Source organism: Lutjanus erythropterus, chromosome 10 (genome assembly GCF_056507025.1).
Source record: "Lutjanus erythropterus isolate fLutEry1 chromosome 10, fLutEry1.hap2, whole genome shotgun sequence".
Classification (NCBI taxonomy): domain Eukaryota; kingdom Metazoa; phylum Chordata; class Actinopteri; order Lutjaniformes; family Lutjanidae; genus Lutjanus; species Lutjanus erythropterus.
In genome coordinates this window covers 3,448,594-3,469,597 of record NC_139326.1, presented here as the reverse complement: position 1 = coordinate 3,469,597, position 21,004 = coordinate 3,448,594, and the positions used below count along the sequence as shown (strand labels likewise).

Here is a 21,004-nt window from a genome sequence, read left to right as displayed (position 1 = left end):
CACTACAATAAGTCAACAGAACTGAATAAAAAAACACATTATTTCATGTTCAGTGAAATTCATATTAATCAAAAATTGAGTTTAATAAACATAAAAGAAAGAAAATTCAACTGAGACTCAACATTTTTTTAGTTAGTGAAGCTTTTTAACAAATTTCAAGTTTTATTTATTACAATTAATTCATTCATTCATTCATTTGAGCATTCAGTTTTACAGATGTACTGTAGTATATTCCTCATACTACATGAATAAAATGATCAAACATCTCATTTCACCAAAGATATAGATTTACTAATCTAAGACTAAGAATTATAAATTTGATATTACAGAACATCTCTGCATTGTCTATTTCTGAGTTAAAAGCTAATATACCACCTTTTAGTTAATGCACAATACTAGAACTGCAACCATGAATTGATTAGTTGTTGTATTTTCTGATTCTGATCACTTCTCTATGACAGTAAACTGAATATCGGGAAACACTGATTGACATTACACAATATATATTTGCTGTTTATTAAACTGTTAATTAATTTCAGATTTAAGCCAGCATGTTTGTGCAATTTTCAGCACAATTTAACCTTAATATGACTAATTAATTTCTCCACAGTGAAATACAATAAAAGTGATCATTATCAATAGTAATAAAGGACTGGTTGAATAAATACCTTCATTCTTTCCACTGATGCTGTATGTGTTTTTACATGTAACCAGCGGCGCCCTCGCTGTCATATGATCCAGGTAAGATTAGTCGAGCCAACACGAGCATGTCCAAGTATAGCTGTGTCTTCAAACTGATCCTCGGTCCATTTGACATTTGGTCTGACCTTTGGTTCTGTCTCTCACAGATTGGAGGTTGTGGTTTCTCTCCACTCATGCTCGATAAAATGTTCCATACAGTTTTTTTTTTTTTCCATTGTGACATTTTGGCACCAACCCCCTTTTTTTCCCCCCACTCACAGCTCCATTGCACTGCCGTTTAGCCACCCATAATGCAACATTTCATCCAAAACCTGGGCTGTATCACTAACCACCTGGTCTCCTACACACTGACTGCTTATAGACAGTTTCTCCCAGTAATATGAAACTGTTAATTCAATTTATTTTGCAGCATGCTGGACCAGGCTTAACCGGCTTCCAGTTTTTGGAGGCGGAAGTAAACAATAGCACAGCTGATGGCAAACAAACCACCACCACAGTGTGTCATTTCAACAATGGCCGGTTGTTGTGACTGTTCCAGACCACAGTGATGTTACTGTCCCTTCATCTGGATGTTTTTGGTCTTCCTTATTTAAATTATTTACAGCAGTGCTGTGATTGGCTGCAGCAGGATTACACCTGCTTCACACCTGAGGGATTGTGTGACTACGAAGGAAGCTTAACACAGCCTAGGCTTTCTTTGCATGAGCTGACTCAGCAAAAACCTAAAACTTTCTTTGTTAACTCAGGCTTTCTTCTTCAGGCTCTGCGTGTGGTGACATAAAAAGGGGCGTTTGCTGCGTCATTTGAGCCTTCATTGCCGCCCGCTTCAGTTAAGATGAGCAGAGCTATGGACAATATTTAAAATATATATATATGTATATATATATACACATACATTACAGCAAAAAACAGCTCCATTGCTGCAAATAAGATGGCAGATGACTGAAAACTACTGATCAACCTAATGAGTTCTCAATGCCTCCCGTTTATTTCTAACATGACAACTGCATATGAAACTTTATAAAGCAGATTTAAACACGATGCTGTCGGCGTCACACTGTCCCAGTATAAAGGAGCCTCACTTTAGTTTTTGGCCAAATCAAAGTAAAATGAATGTTACTGATATTTTCCAGTTTTCTAATCTGTGTTCTGAGCTGCAATATCCCGTGATCATACGGTTTTATTCTGTGAATTTATGAGCAACTTTGTATATATGATGTCTTTTATAATCTATATAACTCAAAGAACATCATCAGGGAAAGAACCAGTGAAAGAGAGATGCTTTTACAGCAGATTTTATCTGAAACTCTGACCACAACCTGCTCCTGACCAGGTGATGAGTTCAGCATCAGTTACCATGGTGATCTAGCCAGGTTAAAAGAGAGACAGCTTCGTTGAAAACTCAGACTTTAGACTCAGCGTACCTCGCTAACCATAGCACACGCCTCACGTTGCGCTCTTGGCTGACGGACCACAAAGTAACTCATGTTAAGCTAACAACAAGCTCCAAAATGTCTCTCCTGAAGCCAAAGAGTTGTAAAGTCGATTGTGAAAATCACCAGTTTCAGAGCAAATGGACTGACTGTTTATTGTGCAGTGAACACACACAACTGAAGAGGCAACGTGAGTCACTTCATGGCTAGTTTTCTGCCATTCTTCCTGAGGGCTCAGATTAATATATCTATTAACATTATACTGGGAAAATTACTGAAAAAAAAAAATCTCTGTCTTGCTATTCAAGTTGAACAGCCCTGATCTATGTATGTGTTTGTCCCTCCCAGTATGAACATGCACAGTAAAGACAGACTATTCTAGCACTTTGCATTGTGGGACACAGAAGGTTGACTAGTCTGAGACATACAGGTATTTTTAGCACACTGCATGTTTTGCTTTTATTTGCATACTACATGCTACCTTTTGGCCTCATTAGCATGTACAGTTAGTGTTGTAGGCGGTTTAGGATACAGTCATGATATACAAACCTGAGTATTTAGTTTTTGTCTATTTAAGTTGTGATAACAATTACAAATGTTTTGTGATCATTGGAAAAGGATCCTTATACTGTAAATGATCCACTCCATGTATATCCATCCAATATTTATTTTATTTTGCATTAACTGTAATGTTCACTGTATTTTCACACAGTTACTCGTCTGCACTTTACCTTTATTTGTACAGCTTTGTAGCTCTTGTTTTTAGCTGTTGTGACTGTTCATGTGCAAATATATTGAGAGTAATGTAAAAAAAAACCAAACATACAAGTTCCCTGTATGTGTTCACATACTTGGTCAATAAAGCTGATTCAAGTCCTCCAAACACAGCAAAATGTTCCCTGATATTTTGCCCTATATGACACTTTCACCCGATTAAACTTTAACATATACCTGTAATATATTCTTTATCAATCCTATTACCTACAGGCTACCAAGGATGGTCAATATTGGATTTTTGCTGGTATCCAATATGCAGATATTTTCCTATTTTTTGCAGATTGCTGATCAACATAATTGCGTAGAACATCAAGTCTCTCCTGAGGTGAATTAACATATTATGCCAACTCTTATCGTTATGGTCCACTGGCAGATGTAGAAAACACAGTTCTTTCCAAGAATGTACACATTCACTGGGCAAAATAAGAAAACTACTCCATGTCATTCTTATTTTTATGCAACATTTCTTTAAACAATACTGCAAAATTCATCCTTGGATGATGCTTTTCTTGAGACGGTCCTGACTAAATCCACAACCAGGGCAAATCCGTCCTATTTCACAAGGTGCAAAACTAGTTAATAAATATATGATGCATTCATGATCCCTGTGGACAGAGGCTACAGCAATTAAAGCCAACTGAAAGAATATAAATAGAAATACTGTACTCACACAATTTTTTTCACACTGTTGAGTTAATGAAGCTAAATTAGAACATATGCTTTACAGACTGTTTCTTAAATTTAGTAACAGCCTAAATTAACTCAACATTGGAGTCCATTATGTGGCTGCACAATCCTTAAAGTCGTTTAAAAACTGTTAAAGGAATGCAAAAAGGTTTCTCCTACCATGACTAACGCTGAGCAATCATTGCAAAAAAACTCCACACTGCAGACATACTCACATCACATGAGCATAATTAAAGCGTCATCTCATCACATCAGCAGAAACGGTCATTTTGGGCTGATACCAATATTTCTGTTTAAAGCTTTTATCAGCAAATACTGATGACGTGCAGATATTATAGAGCATCCTAGATTTCTATGTAGAGAAATAAAAAAAAAACAGAGTCAGGTTCCACATATACTTGGCCAATAAAACTGATTCTGAAACACAGCAAGTCAAAGATATATTTTGCTCTTAAAGTCACTTTCACCCTACAACACTATACCATACAATGTCACGGGCAAAAAGTGTATTTCATTAGTAACTGAAGTAAAGTTTTGAGTGAGTCTCAGCTGTCTGATCTAGTGACGACAGTCTGTACATTTGTGGATGACTTGACATTAGTTCCCGTTCCCTCAACCTGCTCTTCTTGTTTCAGTAAAACTGTGCGAGTTTGGTTTCTCTGTATTGTGCGTCTGATGTCATGACGTCCACAGCTTTTTCAGATTTTAGTACTAAAAAATCAAGGATTGGTGATTCAGTGTTTCTATAACAGCTTGACAGGTCATAAGAACTTCGTTACATCTGACAGCAGTTGTTGCTGAGTCGCTGCCTCGATCTGCTCCAAACTGGGGGCCCCACTCCAAATAATCCAAACTATCCCTTTAACATTTAAAGGCTCCAGAAATTAAACTAATCTATTCAGGACTACTACAGAATTATTATACAATCCTGCAAATGACTGAACCTTACCATAAAACATGACGCTCCGCTGTATATACCACACTGTAGCATAAAACATGATACAATCTGCTCTGCGCATCTAAACTATATTCCAGAGAGAGCACACATGTCAGACTCCAATTTACACTATTATCAGAGCATGATAACCATAATAGTGGCTGTCCTCCTGATTCACGTATTTGGCAGGAAATCAAAGTCGTATCCAGGTGTTCGGTATGATGTCAGCCATCTGCGTGTGTACACACAAACAGATGTGGGGCACGGATGACAGATAATCTCTCTACAAAGAGTGTCTACCTCACACATCTGAGTGCAGCGACAATATTTCTATTATCAGAGGCGGTCCTAATGACATCACTGTCAGCTCCACACTACATTCATAATTTACTGCATGTGTGTGCATTAAACCTATGTACTGCATGTATATGCGAGCGTATTTAATTTGGCTTTTGAGGAGATATTTGTTACATAACACAGTAACAGAATAGTAAAGTATGGTATATAATAATATAGTCTAGTACAGAATTGGGCCTATATAGTATTGCGTATGAATATTATTATTTTCCGCTTCTCTTCAGTTTTTATTTTTGTGTTTTACTCTGCTGGTCGGTGTTCGTGAGGCTGCCTTCAGGAGCTGTGGTCCTGCTGCTTCATGGAACAGTCATCCAGACGAGCTGAGCAAAGTGGAAAATGTTGACTTTTTCAAATGTTGATCCAAATACACTTTTTTTTTTTAACCCCATTTTCTTGATTCACTTTATTTTACACTCTAGTTTTCATCTAGATGTTAAGGTTAGTTTACTGTTTACTCTCATTAGTGGCTCTGTGAGGCTGTTTAAATTGCATTTTTCTACCAAAAAGTAAATTAAAAAATAAGTTTGATATTCTGTTCTATTACTTTGTTACTTCTATTACTACTTATCTATAATACTATATATTCTATTATATTTTATTCTATTACCGTCTTCTGTGTCATATTGTGTTCTATTCTATTACTCTATAAATTCTCCTCTGTTCTGTTGCTCTCTGCTACACTCTAAAGTCTATTCTAATCTATTCTATGTTCTAATCTGTTCTGTTTGGTTATTCTTTACCATACTCTATTCTATTGGGTGGAATGTTCTATTCTATTAATCTCTATGATGTTACATTGTATTGTTATCTGTTCTATTCTAGTTATTAGATTCTATTACTTGAGGGTATTTTGGTCTACTGTATTTTGTTTCTTTCTATTCTGTTCTATTGTAATATCCAGCAACTATTCTACATTCTGTTATATTCTACTTCTCTTTTTTCTGTTCTGTTACTCTGTTCAAGTATTACTCTATGTTCTATTGTTATTATTCTGTTCTATCATCCTTTACTATGTTATATTTTATTCTATTCCATTACTCTCAAATATATTCTGTTCTATCCTGTTCTGTTCTACTGCTCTCCACTCTATAGATTATTCTAATCTATTCTATTACAGTATGTTCTATTCTATTTTGTCATTCTTTCCCACATTCTATTCTACTTGATTACTCTCTGAAGTGTTCTATTCTGTTGCATTCTATTCTATTCTGTTCTATCTCTTCTGATCCTTCTATTTTATTACTCTTTATGATATTCTATTCTAATTTATTCTGTTAGTCTCTACTATTCTTCATTCACTTCTATTGAGTGTCTTACTCTATGTTCTATTTTATTCAGGTACTCTATATTCTATTATATTCTATTTCATTACCCTCTACTAGATTCTGTTCTGTCGTGTTCTGTTCTGTTGACACTATAGTCCATTTCAATCAATGCATTTACTCTCATATGTTCTTTAATTTTCTCTATTCTAATATATTCTATTACTCTCTGTTCTGTTTAATCCTATTCTATTTTACTACTCTCTTGATATTCTATTCTCATCTATTGTGTTACTCTCTACTATTCTTCATTCAGTTCAATTCTATTCTCTTACATATTACTCTGTTCTCTATTCTATTCTATTCTGTTCTATTCTATTTTATTACTTGCTACTATCTGATGTTCTGTTTTGTTGTCTTGCTCTCTGCTACACTTTTTATTCTATTCTAATCTATTCTAGCAGTCTAGTATGTTCTTTTCTGTTACCCCTCTATGTATACTCTATTCCATTTGTTTACTCTCTTTAATGTTCTATTCTATTATTCTCTGGGATATTTTATTGTATCACTCTCTATTCTATTCTATTCCTCTCTTTATACTCTGTTTTATTTACTCTATTCTCTTGCTTTATGTTCTTTATTCTGTTATATTATATTCTCCACACTATGTTGTCTTCTATTACTCTCTATTCTATTATTCTATGAGATATTATATTACTTCTTACTTTCTGTTCTATTGCACTCATCTCTTTCTATTCTGTTTCATTCTGCTCCATTTCTTTAGTCCACACTATTCTTCATTCAGTTCTAGTCTTCTCTGTTCTAGTCTATCACTCTCTTCTTTGTTCTGTTTTATTCCACTCCTGTCTTTCTATTCAGTTCTATCCTGGTGCTGTCTGCTATTTATTCTAATCTTTTCTGTTACTCTCTGGTACTTTCCATTCTGGTCAGTTCAGTTACAGTTACTACAGCCTACTCTATTCTAGTACTCTCTGTGACATTCTGTTCTAATCCATTCTGTTACTCTCTACTATTCCTATTTAATTCTATTCTATTCTGTTACTCTCTATTCAGTTGCCCTCTTCTACATTCTATTCTGTTTTATTGTAAGTACCAACCACTATATTCTATTCTGGTTCTCTTTATTTTACTCTGTTCTACTCTAGTCTGTTACTCTCCTCATTTCTATTACTTTCTCCCACTGTTTCTATTCTCTTCCACTGTGTAACTCTATGTTCTAGTCTGCTCTGTTGCTCTAGTCTTTACTCTTCTGTATTCTACTCTTCTCTGTCTGTTCAGTTCTCTTCTACTTTCCTCTTCACGGGCAGTACTGTTGATGATTTTTGTCCGCACTGAGCTTTAAACAGCTCTGAACACATTTAGTGAGATGCAGCATGCAGCTCCTACGTGCATTCTGAATGAGGCTCGTAGTGATATTTGCGTATAACAGAAGCACCGCCTCCCTCCCATTGGACAATGTGTACGTGAGGGCGTGGCAAGGAAAGATGAGAGTTGCAAATCCATGCCCTTACTGGGAAGACATGGAGCGCTATGGACACAGTCTACACGAACCGAGTGGGAATCTCAGCTAAACACATAAATATTTTCTCCAGCGTGGAAACAAACGATTTGAGAGGCTGAGAGCGGAGAACGGGCGGCCCGGGTGAGGATGGAGTGTGCATTTGACGCACAGAACCTGATTTCCATTTCTTTGAGGAAAATCCAAAGCTCCAGGACGCAGAGAGGAGGCATCAAGCTCCACAAGAACTTACTGGTAACGTACGTACTGAGAAACGCCAGGCAGTTTTACATGAGCAAAAACTTGTCGCAGACGCAGAGGACGCATCACTATGAGGACGTAGCTGCAGTCCGCGAGAGGCACGAATATCTCGAGCTGACCGGGAGCTTAACGGAGTTGACCGATGACTTCTACTGCAACTTTACTGGGGTTGAGTCGGACACTTGGCACTGCGGAGCGCACCAGCCCATCGGCCAGCCTGCAGAGGTGGCGCACCAAGACGCATCAGCCTGCGCAATGGTTCCACACAGTGACTCTGACCTCATGGTTTCTGACGCCTGTTGGAGTTGTGCGGACAAATCCTCCTGGGAGTTACCGATCCCGAACGCACAAGCCAACCAAAAGACTGTCCTGGACCTGGACACGCATGTGGTGACTACAGTCACGAACGGATACTTCCACTCAGACTGTTGCGCGCAGTCAAAACAGCCGCAGGGCGCGCAGTGCTACAGCAGCAAGAAGCGAAAGATGGACACAAGTTATCACATTGTTGATCCGGAGTTTTACCTGCCGGACTTTGGGCCGGTGGTGCCGTGTAAGAGGATGAGGACTGACGATGATTCACACTCGGACTCGGAGCAGTTGGACAGCACGAACATCTCCAACCTGATCTCAGTGCTGGGCTCAGGTGGACTCTCTGAGTTTGTGAGTTGGCAGCAGACGGACCTTGAGCAAATATTCGCCGCTCAGACAATTTGTTTAAAACACACACTGTTATCAGGCAGCGGCTGGACCAGAGCAATCGAAGCGTTTTGATTTGTATGACTGTTTTTCTTTGTATTTTATTGCTTTCAAATAAACCATGACACGACTGCAGCTCTGTCTCCTCATCTGTTATTGAAAAATGTTGATGAAATGTGGTTAAAACAGAGCAATCGTGTCCATTTCGGACTACTTTTGCACATTAACATTTCTGATCATTCCCTCACACTAATATAAAACAACTGTATTTCCATTTAAACCTTATTTTACTGGTGATTCATTTGGGGGTACTGGAGTCTGTCTTTGGTTTGTGTTTCCTGAAGAAATGACTTGTGAACGCTGTTTCTCTGGAAAGATGTTGGACGAGCTCCATCATGTGGCCAGTAAGGATCTGTACAGCCTCATGCACCAGATCAACGCAGCATATGAGTCTGTAAATGTGTTATTTATACCAGGGCCTGCTTTGATTAATCAATAAAACTAACAGAATTTAAAAAAGACTGATGTATTGGCTTTAAATTACAACTTCGACTCCTTATATAGTTGCTTATATCATCATGCACTTATTTATTGTGCACAAGAGTGGGTTTATCATAGATGTAGCCTCCATATATGCGGTTTATTTATAGTGACCTTGTATTTTTTCCACTTTTTTTTTATTATTATTATTCTAGCAGTCTTGTGTGATATAATATCTATGATTTATGATTCAGCCATGACTAAAACTAAAATATAATAATTCAAAAATGGTTCTTATGAAACACTGGGCTCTATTATTTCTTCTAATAAAAAAAATAGGGTGATAAGATAAGGCAGCTGACAGATTTTGTGGTTTGGTACGCATGCACCAAACTCCAGTCAAAAAATCGGGACTTTTACTGTTGAGGTCTCAGTTGTCTTTCCTTGGTGGGTCCGAGGGGGGCGGACGGCTGAGAATAGACAGTGTGCTTGTCCTTGAGACATGACTGCCCGAGGGTTTCCCACCTGTATTCCCGGGACAGTCAAACACTTCAGCGCGTTTGTGGGACAACATGTTGGCTGTTTTTGTCAGATCGGCGGTGAGTCTCATGGTTTTTGGTCTGCATGTATTTTTTAGTGCGTAATAACGTTACGTTTAGGACTGACAGTGAAGGGGGTGGGGCGCTGTGCGGGACAGCAACAATGTCATAATATTAGGTTAAAATATAACTCGTGTTTCACCGCTACAGCCCGTCAAAATGTCTGGTGTGCTGTCTGTAAAGACGGAGCATTGATTTAGAGAGTTTTTAGCAGCCACGCATTGTGACATTTAGCACGTTAGCCTAGCTTACCCGTTAGCATAACGTTAGCTTAACTGTTACTGAGCATGCTGCTAGAAAGGACATCAGGAAAAGAGCACTATTGTGGGCTAGTGGTTTTATTCCTAACAGAGGTTCATTTCAGTACGGATTTAATCTTTAAATTAGATGTTGTCAGTCACTAAAACACAATAACAACATTTTATTTTGAAAAGGTCTACCGGAAGTTCTGTATATTATTCCATTCGAAGTGATAAGAATGACAGTAATTTCCATTAATTTGAAGGTTTTATGTCTCTGCTTCGGGATTTATTCTTACTTAGAGGGACAGTTCACCCAAAAATATAGTCAGGGTGCATTTTTATGATAAACAATTTATTAGCTTTTTAAAATGAAAAATATTTACAAGCATGCATATGACAAATAATACTAACATTACTTGGAACAGACAGACCCCTGAGAGAAAGAAAAATAAAGACACAGGACAGGAATACCAAACAACAGCCCACAATAGCACACGCAGAGAGATACAGCAATAAAAATGATGAGATGAAGTGCAGACTGATTCCATACCAGAGACATAACAGTGACGAAGGACATTATAAATGTATGCAGGACTTTTGAGTCCTTGAGTCCCTCCCAGTTCTACACCAGAGTCTGGCCATCTAATGTTGGGTCATTACTTTTTTCTCCACTGGCCAAATGGCACATGGATTACTTTTGTTTTTGTTTTTGTTTTCTTAGGCTGGTGAGTGAATAGGGCACTATGATGTGGTGAAACAAAATCATATTGCAGTTATTTTGACAGGTATTGTGATATGATTCATGATTAGTGGGAATGAGCATTTTTGCATCTCAGTTTTTTTTTAATTGACAAGATTATTACATACCTTTACAAATCATGATAATGTGACTACAGTACTTCATTATAATGCTATTTTGTCACATATTTTTCCTTTATCAAAAAAAATGTAGCTCCTTTAATGTGGATTTTGCACTCAGCTATAGTGTGTTTGAGATAAATGAAAGCAGATCTACCAGCCCCTTCATATTTTATCATCATTTGGTGCTAGTTTTCAGCCCGGCCTGTATTGCTATTCATCCATTTAGATGGGTTTGGTGTTTTGGAGATATCAGCTGCAGAGATGTCCACCTTCTCTGCAAAAATAATTGATAAATTCAAAAACTCAACAGCAACGTCTCTGGAGGAGGACGCCATTAATGTTTATCATGTTTACATCCTGCACTGATATGAGCACAAGCATCTTTCTGGAAAGAGACATAGCTGTTGGATTTTTCAAATATATTATATTAGAGAGAAGGCAGACGTTTCTACAGCTGATATCTTCAAAACTCTCAACTCACAGCAAAACTATCTAGGGGAAAGATATGTATTTTAATATGATTTTTGTGTGAACTTTTCCTTTTTTGCATAAACATTAATGTTAAATCTGATTGGCTTTCCTTCAGATTTATTTTCCAATCTTATCACCATTATGTCAGATAACAACTTAATATCAGTAACCACCAGTGAGCTTGAGTGCAGAGATTTATTTCTTGCTTTCATGTGTGTTTGTTTTAGCTCTCATTCCAAAGTTTCAACTGTGTCAACCTTCTATTTATAAGCTGGCAGCTCGTCAGCAGACGGTCCAAACAAATAGTACGACTGTGCTGCTTAGTTGTTTTGGTGTCAGTTTTCACAGACCAACAAGTCATCTTCCTGTAAAGTATATGACTTTGTAAATAATTTGAAATGTTGTTCACAACACCAAATCCTGTTCCTGCCACTGGAACCCATGAGCACGTAGTCATTTAATATTTGAGGTTACTATTTCATACTCTTAATCTTTACAACATGTTGACACCTGGATTTGTGAGGCAGCATCCGTCAGCTCTTAAATCCAATTAATTCTCTGGTTTAACTAGTGAGATCAACAGTCAAATTAAATTAGGGCTTGGCGGTACAGCTTATAAATATCTCGATATTTTTAGGCAGTGCTGCGATATTCGATATTTATCTTGATACACATTTTCTCTAAAATAACATACAGCAAAAACATTCTGATCTTTTAGTAAATGATGTATTGGTTGGCTGTATAGGAGGCATTTCCTATTAGAACCAGACGGATATATTGGTCAGCCGATATCATCACTTTGATATTGACTTATCACAGCTATATCAGTCTATATCAGTATTGGCATATAGGTCATCCAATATGAGGAATAAATAATATATAGAATGAAACTTGGACATATGAAATGAAACTTAAATATAAAGAATAAAAGTAAGAATATGTGGAATAAACCTTGAATATATAGAATGAAAGTTGGAATATATTGGCAGAAATTTACGGATATTAAAAGAAATCTTGAGAATCCATAATCCATCATTGTCTTTAAAGTGAATTCCCTGGCTTTACAAAATTGCTTTTGCTTCACTGGCTGAACAGTATTGAATACAGTTATAGGTATTGTTTGGTCTGTACATGCACTCAGCAGGGTGTTAATTATCTCTTCATGACTTTGGCTTGCTGCTACATCATTTTATGCTGACTCACTTCTTGCAGCAACATCTATTCCTATCTGTACCAAATATTGGTACGTATTGATATTGGAACAACCCTGGTAATATTTTGTCTGTATTATCTGTAATGAAATGATGTCAGAGGGGAGTTTGTGCTTATTCAGACCGTCATGTCTTCCAGCTTCGGCCCGGCGTAGTGAAACCGTGTCGTCTGGTCAGACCAGTGACTCAGATCCCAGAGAGGTCCCTGGTGCACCAGGAGGGTTTACCTAAGCTGCCTGTCCCGCCTTTGAAGCAGACATGTGAGCGGTACCTGGCTGCTCTGGAGCCCATCGTGAGTGAGGAGGAGCTGGAACACACCCGGACGCTGGTGGAGGAGTTCCTCAAGGGTGGTGTCGGGGAGAGGCTGCAGAAAGGCCTGGAGCGACGGGCGCGCAAGACAGACAACTGGGTAGATACCTGAGAGTATTAGATGAATATTTGAGTGTATTAGACATCTCTATGGTCCTGACGGCTGTAATCTAAACCTTTACTTGAGAAATATGTAGAATCATATTATATCCTGCTCTCTGATTCCTGCTGCGTTTATGTAGCTGTCAGAATGGTGGATGCAGTCTGCCTATCTCGATTGCCGTATGCCGGTGGCGGTCTACACCAGCCCTGGGGTTGTCCTGCCTCGGATGCACTTCCACGATCGACAAGGACAGATGAGGTGAGAAACCAGCATCCAGCATGCACATTAAAAACTAGGACCTCTCGCAGGTTAGCTGCAGTACTGTCATGGCCCACCAGAGGACTGCAAGGCCACACTGTGAGAATCACTTTGTTAAGAGCGCAGTTACACGAACATAAATGGCCATCGCCTACCAAAGCGAATGTCTTCACTGTTGGTTGCAGTTGTGCCTCAAGACTCCGCCCACTCAAAGATCACCAAAGTTGAACCCGACGCCAATAACTGACCCAAATTTCTTGCCATGCCCTTTAATTTGTGCATGAGTGAATAGGCCTTAAGTCTATAAAATGTTAAAAAGAAAAATGCTCATCGCAATTTCTCAGAACTGCAGCGTCTTCAAATTCCTACTTTTGTCCAACAGACCAACACTCCAAAACCCAAAATCTCTTCATCTACTGTCATAAATGACAAAGTAAAACATCACATCCTGACATTTAAGAAGCTGCAACCAGCAAATATTTGACATTTTACCTTGAAAAATGACTGAAATGACTAATCATCTTTGAACGTAGTTGGCAACTAATTTTCTCTTTTGATCAAAACATACTTGTGAATATTTGACTCCAGTCCTGCCAAATTCTGCCAATAGATTCATGTATATCCGACGCTCTGGTCCTTTAATTGTGTAACTCTCATAAATAGAGCTGCAACCAATGATTATTTTCATAGTTGATTATTTTCACAATTAATAGCTGTTTTCCTATCAAATGTAACAGTGGCAATAATGGCAAAAAAAAAATGTTAATCATGATGATGTCATCGAATGTCTGTCGAATGTTTTTGTTTTGTCTTGTGATAAAGATATTCACATTCAGTGGTATGCTGTCAGAGGAGCAAAGAAACCAGAAAATATTCACATTTATGAAGCTGAAATGAGAGAATTTTGACTTTTTATCTTTAAAAAAATTCCATCTGATTAATTGGCTATCAAAATAGTTGGCGAATAATTTAATAATCAGTTGATAGTCAATTAATTTGAAATTTTGATTTTGGCTTTAAAATTGAAATTGTCACACTCCTAACTCATAAAGTAGTTTCTAAAAGTGATTGTCATTGTGCTGAAGTTCAGTATAAACAGGCTCACATGAAGCAGGAGTTTGGAGCCGACCTTTGTGCAGGCTTCCCTCCACACGCTGGCTATTTAAAGCCCTCTGGCTGCTCATAGCATCGCTCAGCTGTTTTTGACTACTGTGACCCATGGGATATGCAGTGAACACCAGTGAGGCCAGTGTCAGAGGTGTGCAGTACAGCTCACTGATATAGAACAACATTTGCTTGTAAATGTCTCCATTTAGACCTGATTACTGATAACAGAAGTCTGTGTCTGTGCACCCGTCTCATGCACAGTGGCTTTGCAGTATTAAAGGGATAGTTCAGACAGCAGTTTTGAGCGAGAGCCTTTGTTTAAATTGTTTGTGGTTCATAAAATAATGTTTCACATAACAAATGTGGCACTACAGTTGTTTAAATAAAACTCAAACTTAGATCTTATTAATTATTATTGATTGCTAACACATTCAAGTATCGGTTGAGGAAAATTTACAAAATTTGCAACCCTTTTACCTACAGTAGATGGCGGTCGACACGCCCACAGTTTGGAGAAGCAGCAGAGTACCAGTGTAGGAAGCTGTACTGCTGTGGATAAACAGATTTTAGCCACCTAAAAAAAAATCAATATTAGATTAAGCATATGCTATATTTAGAATATTTTCACCACTCTACCGTGCTGTCAGACGGCTTTTTCTGATAGGAAATCCTTGTTATACAAGTCAAATATCGTTCTACCCAAAGCAACTGGACTCCATTGGCAAAAACATTAATTTTACGACCAGAACACAGGAGCTGCTGGTCTGCCGCTGCCTCAATCAGTCAGTTTGTTTGTGTTATTGCCAGAGGTGAGGGGAAAAAATGTGTATTTGATTCCCTCTTGAAAGATTATGTATTGATGCAGAAAAGTCAGCTCTCATGATTATGATCAGCTGTAACAGTTTAGCAGAACTGGGCGGGACGGTTTACTTTCTTGTTGGTGCTTTGTGATGCTTGGAAATATGTTGGCAAATGTAATCTTCATTCATTATAAATATGCTGTATTTCAAAAGCAAGTAGCTGCACAATGAGAAAAAAAAATGTATATGTATAAGATCAATGCAGTCATTTTATAATTGCACTGTAGCCTTCTGAGTCAAAATCCAAACTAACCATCTAAAAAACCAAAGTCACTCAATAACATAAAATAACACAAGTAAACGGATTGAAGCAGCGGTAGACCAGCAACTCCTGTGTTCTCCTGAGTCTTGTGGCATTGGAGAGAGTGATATTTGGATTATATAATGATGGTGTCTCATCAGAAAAGGCTGTCTGACAGCATTTTTCAGTGGCTAAAACGCATTTTGCTGCTGACCCTGTCCACAGCAGTGCATTACTTAGCTTCTTACTCCAGTACTCTGGCTGCTTCTCCAAACTGGGGATACGTCAACCGCTATCTACTGTAGGTAATACACTGACTGTGGGTAAGTAGCTCATACAACCACTCTTCAAAAAATCTGAACTATCCCTTTAATGCCAAACAAACCATATAATCATCATATGTTCGTCTTCTGTGCAGGTTTGCTGCCAAACTGATCGCAGGAGTTTTGGACTTTAAAAAAATGATTGACACGTGAGTTTGCCTGAAACTAATGCAGAGATGACAACAGAAAGCTCATTATCATCATGACTTCAGTTTGGTTTATAAAACTTCAAATGGCTAATGTCAGTTGCTGTGTCGCAGTGAGACGCTGCCTGTAGAGTATCTGAGTGGGAAGCCGCTGTGCATGGACCAGTATTACCAAATCCTTTCCTCCTGCCGCATCCCCGGTCCAAAGAGAGACACTGTAGTAAATCACACCATCGGGAAAACGCCCCCCACTCACATCACTGTGGTCCACAACTTCCAGGTACTTTAGATGGCGCTGCTGTTCTTCTTGTTATCATTGGAGCAACGGTTAAAGAAATACTGTGGTTAAATCATTCTGACCCCACTTCTCCCTCGCAGTTCTTCGTCTTAGATGTGTACAACAGCGACGGCACCCCGCTGACAGTCGACCAGCTGTACATGCAGCTGGAGAAGATCTGGAACTCCTCTTTGCAGACTAACAAGGAGCCAATTGGCATCCTCACATCACAGCACCGCAACACCTGGGGGAAAGCCTATAACAACCTGATTAAAGGTGAGCAGAGTCCAGACTGAATCTTAAAGGTGTGGAATTTTCAGCATCCCATTGGCACTGGACAAAACAGTGATGTTACGCACACAAGACTCAACGCTGAAATGAGCACCGGCTGTGTTTACATGGGCCCTAAATAATCAGATTAACAGCCCAGAATAAAGGTGCCTCATGTAAACACCTCAATCCAAAGAGACTGATCAGATCCGACTGGATTGGAATGATTTTTCATTCTGATCGAGAGGGTTGGTGTTAATCCTTTTATAATCTGTTCAAAAGGAAAATAATAACCATCTAACTGCTTAATCTGATCGTTTCTCTCTGTTTGGACCAAATATATTATCATGAACGAGTTTCCGCAAGGAACAGAAACATGGCAGTAGAAAAACAGAAACAGCTTTTCTCTTAGAATCCTCAGAGTTAAAGATGCTAATATTTTTTCCAAGATACAATCTGCATTCATCATGAAAATCCAATCAAAATCCATTCTAATCTGAATTTTATGCTCTAAAAATTCTTAAATACAGTTTTGACAAGTCTTAAAAATTGATTTAAGTTCAGTTGGGCTTATAAATGTTTTTTTTTTTTTGCAAAAAACTGTATTGATCACACTGTAGCAACCACAACAGTAAACCAACATTGAACCAGTAACTGCTCATGCAAACTGCTTATACTATTTTGCCAGTATGGATGCAAACACTAAAATTTAACTTGCTGAATTCTGCAAAAACCCTGTTTATGCAAAAATCATTTACAGGTGACCAAGGAAGTCCAGGAAAGTCTCTTTTTTAAAATTTACTTTTCAATTCAAAGCTATAAATACATGTAAATTACTTCACAGTCTAACATATTGCACCTTTAAGTAGCCAGTGTAAAAACGCCAAGTATCTGAGAGAAAATATTTTTTGGAAAACATGACTTTATTCCTCCTCAGATAAGACAAACAAGGAGTCAGTCCGTGCCATCCAGAAAAGTATCTTCACGGTTTGTTTGGACGCTCCGATGCCGCGCGTGTCGGATGAGTTGTATCCGAGCCGCGTGGCTGCTCAGATGCTGCACGGAGGAGGAGCTCGATGGAACAGCGGCAACCGCTGGTTTGACAAGACGTTACAGGTCAGTTTGGCACTTTATATTTAAAATAATAAACCGTGCCGTGATAATGGTTGAGAATTTGACTGTACTTGAAACTGATCCTCAGTTCATCGTTGGTGAAGACGGAACATGTGGACTCGTGTACGAACACGCTCCTGCTGAGGGTCCACCCATCGTGTTTCTCATTGATTACGTTGTTAATTACATGTAAGTTTCTCTCCATTTTTAGATGAGCATTTTTCATGTTTTCAAATGAATTCAAATTCACTGTTTCACATTTTCTGAACAGGCGGAGAAGTGAAACCGTTCGCTCTCCCATGGTTCCCCTGGCCATGCCTCAGAAACTGCGTTTTAACATCACACCCGAGGTCAAGAGAGACATCGAGAAAGCCAAACAGAATATGAACATGTATGTAACCTGCAGTTACGGTTATTATTATTATTGTTCTCTCAGCTTTGATGTCATTTAGATTAACTCCCTTCTTCTCTGTGTTCTATCAGAATGGTTCATGACTTAGATGTGAAGGTTCTCATGTTCTCACATTATGGAAAAAATGTTCCAAAGCAACATAAGCTCAGTCCAGATGCCTTTGTGCAGACGGCTCTTCAACTCGCCTACTTCAGGTAGGAAATCCATTTTCATAGCCAAACATTATGCTGGACAGGGACAGACACTTCAAGATGCATTCAGGTGCACCTCGTAAACTCAGAAATCTATGCTCGAGTGGCCATTGTTTAAAATGGGAGGGCATTTGTTAACAATTAAATACTAAAGTTGTACACATTATGCATGCATTTTCTTTTCTTTAGTTTTTTTGGGGGCTTTTATGCATTTACTGGACAGGACAGTCTAAGATGGACAGGAAAGGGGAAAGTGAGAGCGAGGGGAAGACACACAGCGAATGTCTGGATCAGAACCCTGGTCTACAAGAGGACCCATACATTTCAAGTCAATATTTGTTTATTTATTGAAATAAAAATCACTTCATTGATTTTCCTTATTCTGTGCAAACCTACCAACCACCGTCTACTGTAGGTCATAGAACAATCCAAACTGTCCCTTCAGGTGTGTTAGATCACATGTCCTGTGTGCTGCTTTCGATTTTCAGGATGTACAGTTTTTGCTGCTCCACCTATGAGAGCGCATCGTTACGAATGTTCAAATACGGCCGAACAGATGTGATCCGCGCAGCTACTGCAGAGTCACTACAGTTTGTCCAGGCAATGCAAGACCCGGCGAAACAGGTACTTTAAACCTCTGGAGTTTGACAGTAAATGTTCAGTTTAAGGTTTGTGAGCCGTCTGACTGAGCAGTAAATGTTCCCAACAGAACACAGAGAGGCTGGAGCTGCTGCAGAAGGCCATTCAGACACACAAAGACAACACGTACGATGTGAGTGTGACTGCTGTTTGTATCTATATTTATAAAAAGTCTTACATTTTTCTAACAGTATCTGATTTATCTCAGTTCTTCATGTTGAACTTTTCTGTTTTAGGCGATTCACGGACAGGCCATAGACCGACACCTGCTCGGGCTGAAGATGCTGAGTATTGAAGACCTGACCTCCATGCCTGAGATATTCATGGATACCTCTTTTGCTGTTGCCCACCATTATAATCTCTCTACCAGCCAGGTATGTTTGCATTTAAAGGGACAGTTCTGTTTATTTGATATGGGGTTGTATGAGGTAGTCAGTAGATTAGATGTCAGACAGCAAGTGAAGTGGTGGAAATATTTTACACTTTAACAGATATAGATTTTTTAAGTGGACCCTTTTTAAGTGGCTAAAATACCTTTTGCTTGCTTGGGGTTTGGTGACTGCCATCTACTGTAGTCAGTCATGCAGTGTATTAACTGGTGGCATTAATCAACATTGAAATGGTCAGAATATAAAGTGCACATGGCGCATGCAGCGTGACCTTTGTTACAGCTGCAAGGATGAAATGTAAAGTTTACTGCCTGTGATCTGTTGCTGTCTGTCTGAACAGCCTCAGTGAAGTGATATTTTATAATTCTTTGTATTATAAACAAATGTAATTCAGTAAAACAAGTTATTTGGTGTTTTCACAGTCATTCTACTGAGGTGAGACAGATTCCATATTCTCTTTGCGTTCAGAGGCTGCTGCGTCTCCAACGGAAATTTTCCTCTGTGTGTGTTTGATATAAACAGCCTAATAAAGTTAATGATCAATTTAAGTTAAAAAGCAAATCTCTCACTTACGTGGTGTGAGATTTCAGATGGATTCCTCAGGAGATTTTGGTCGTCTTTCTGTGAGAGACACATTTTGGCGGCCAGTTGTTGCAGGTAAATTCATCATATGCTGCCAAGTGTTGTGGATGAAGTATGAGTCCGGTGTTCTTGCAGATTTTGGGCCTTAACTTAGAGTTTGTCTGAGATCCCAAATATTGCAGCAAACCTGAATCCAGCACATTTTATCCCTCACTAGAGCACAGCTCACACTTTGCATCGTCATTGTTTAATCCTTTGGAGTATTTCCACATGAAGCTGGTGGCAGACATTGTGTTGTATTCAGATGCATTAATTGGCAGAAGTGTTTGAATTCACGCCACTTTGTGCTTTTTAATAAATGAATTAAAGTGCCAGTAACACAAGACACACACTGTGCCTCATCATGTAAATTAAATATTAGGAATAATAAAGCAAATGACAACTATGACTTTACTTGTGGTCCTTTCAAACAGCAGTGAAATGTATTAGTCTATAGCGATTTTACAACTGTGCTTTTTTCCTGCTTTGCCTCAGAATGTTGAGGGGTGTTTCATTTTTGCATCCTTCACTTTGGAGGGGGCATAAAACGCAATGCCCACCCATAGATGGCGCCACTGACTGAGTGTTAATAAGTACCTCATACAACCCTGCCTCAAATAATCCAAACTATCCCTTTAAGAAAATAAACAGTCTATTATTTCCTGAGCAGATGATTATTTGTCGTCATGTTTTGTTTGTTTGTGTATTTGCCCTCATCTCTACCATCTCCGTGTCCAGGTTGGCTCCAAGACAGACTGTGTGATGTGCTTTGGTCCAATGGTGCCAGATGGCTACGGAGTGTGTTACAATCCCATGGATGAGCACATCAACATCGCCATCACGGCCTTCAACAGCTGCGAGGAGACCAACGCTGCCAAGTTTGCCCAGGCTGTGGAGGACGCTCTGTTGGACATGAGAGCTCTTCTGGAAGACGCAGCTACAGCCAAGCAGTGATCCTACACAGGGGCCTGGCTCGGTGTCGGTGTCCCACCGCGGCCGAGGACGGGAGCTGGAACTGAAACGGTGCGGGAGACGCTGGCAGAACGCCATGCTGACACAGACGCACAATGTACTGAGTGTGCTGGAAGTGAAGGGGAACCTGTTACTGAAGGATAGTGGGTGTGACTGTCGGTACACTGCCTTTGTGACGATGGAAATTCTATATTTTAATATATTGTGTTAAATATAGACAATTTAAATGAACAGAATTTGCTGATTTTATTTTATTTTTCTATACTGTAGTGGTT

General features: G+C 38.8%; 2 protein-coding genes across 2 annotated transcripts; both read left to right on the top strand.

Annotated features, from left to right (window-relative positions):
- Positions 1-7,673: 7,673 nt before the first annotated feature.
- LOC146319829 (immediate early response gene 5-like protein) lies at positions 7,674-8,769 on the top strand. Its single transcript, XM_084729425.1, has one exon. The coding sequence runs from the start codon at positions 7,825-7,827 to the stop codon at positions 8,707-8,709; it is 885 nt and encodes a 294-aa protein (XP_084585551.1). The 5' UTR covers positions 7,674-7,824; the 3' UTR covers positions 8,710-8,769.
- A 779-nt stretch (positions 8,770-9,548) lies between these two features.
- Positions 9,549-20,965, top strand: LOC146319828 (carnitine O-acetyltransferase). Its single transcript, XM_084727894.1, has 14 exons — positions 9,549-9,713; positions 12,638-12,907; positions 13,050-13,168; positions 15,795-15,848; positions 15,960-16,125; positions 16,224-16,398; positions 17,330-17,508; positions 17,594-17,694; positions 17,777-17,896; positions 17,989-18,111; positions 18,597-18,732; positions 18,818-18,880; positions 18,984-19,121; positions 20,496-20,965. The coding sequence occupies exons 1-14, from the start codon at positions 9,687-9,689 to the stop codon at positions 20,709-20,711; spliced, it is 1,887 nt and encodes a 628-aa protein (XP_084584020.1). The 5' UTR covers positions 9,549-9,686; the 3' UTR covers positions 20,712-20,965.
- The last annotated feature ends 39 nt before the right edge of the window (positions 20,966-21,004 follow it).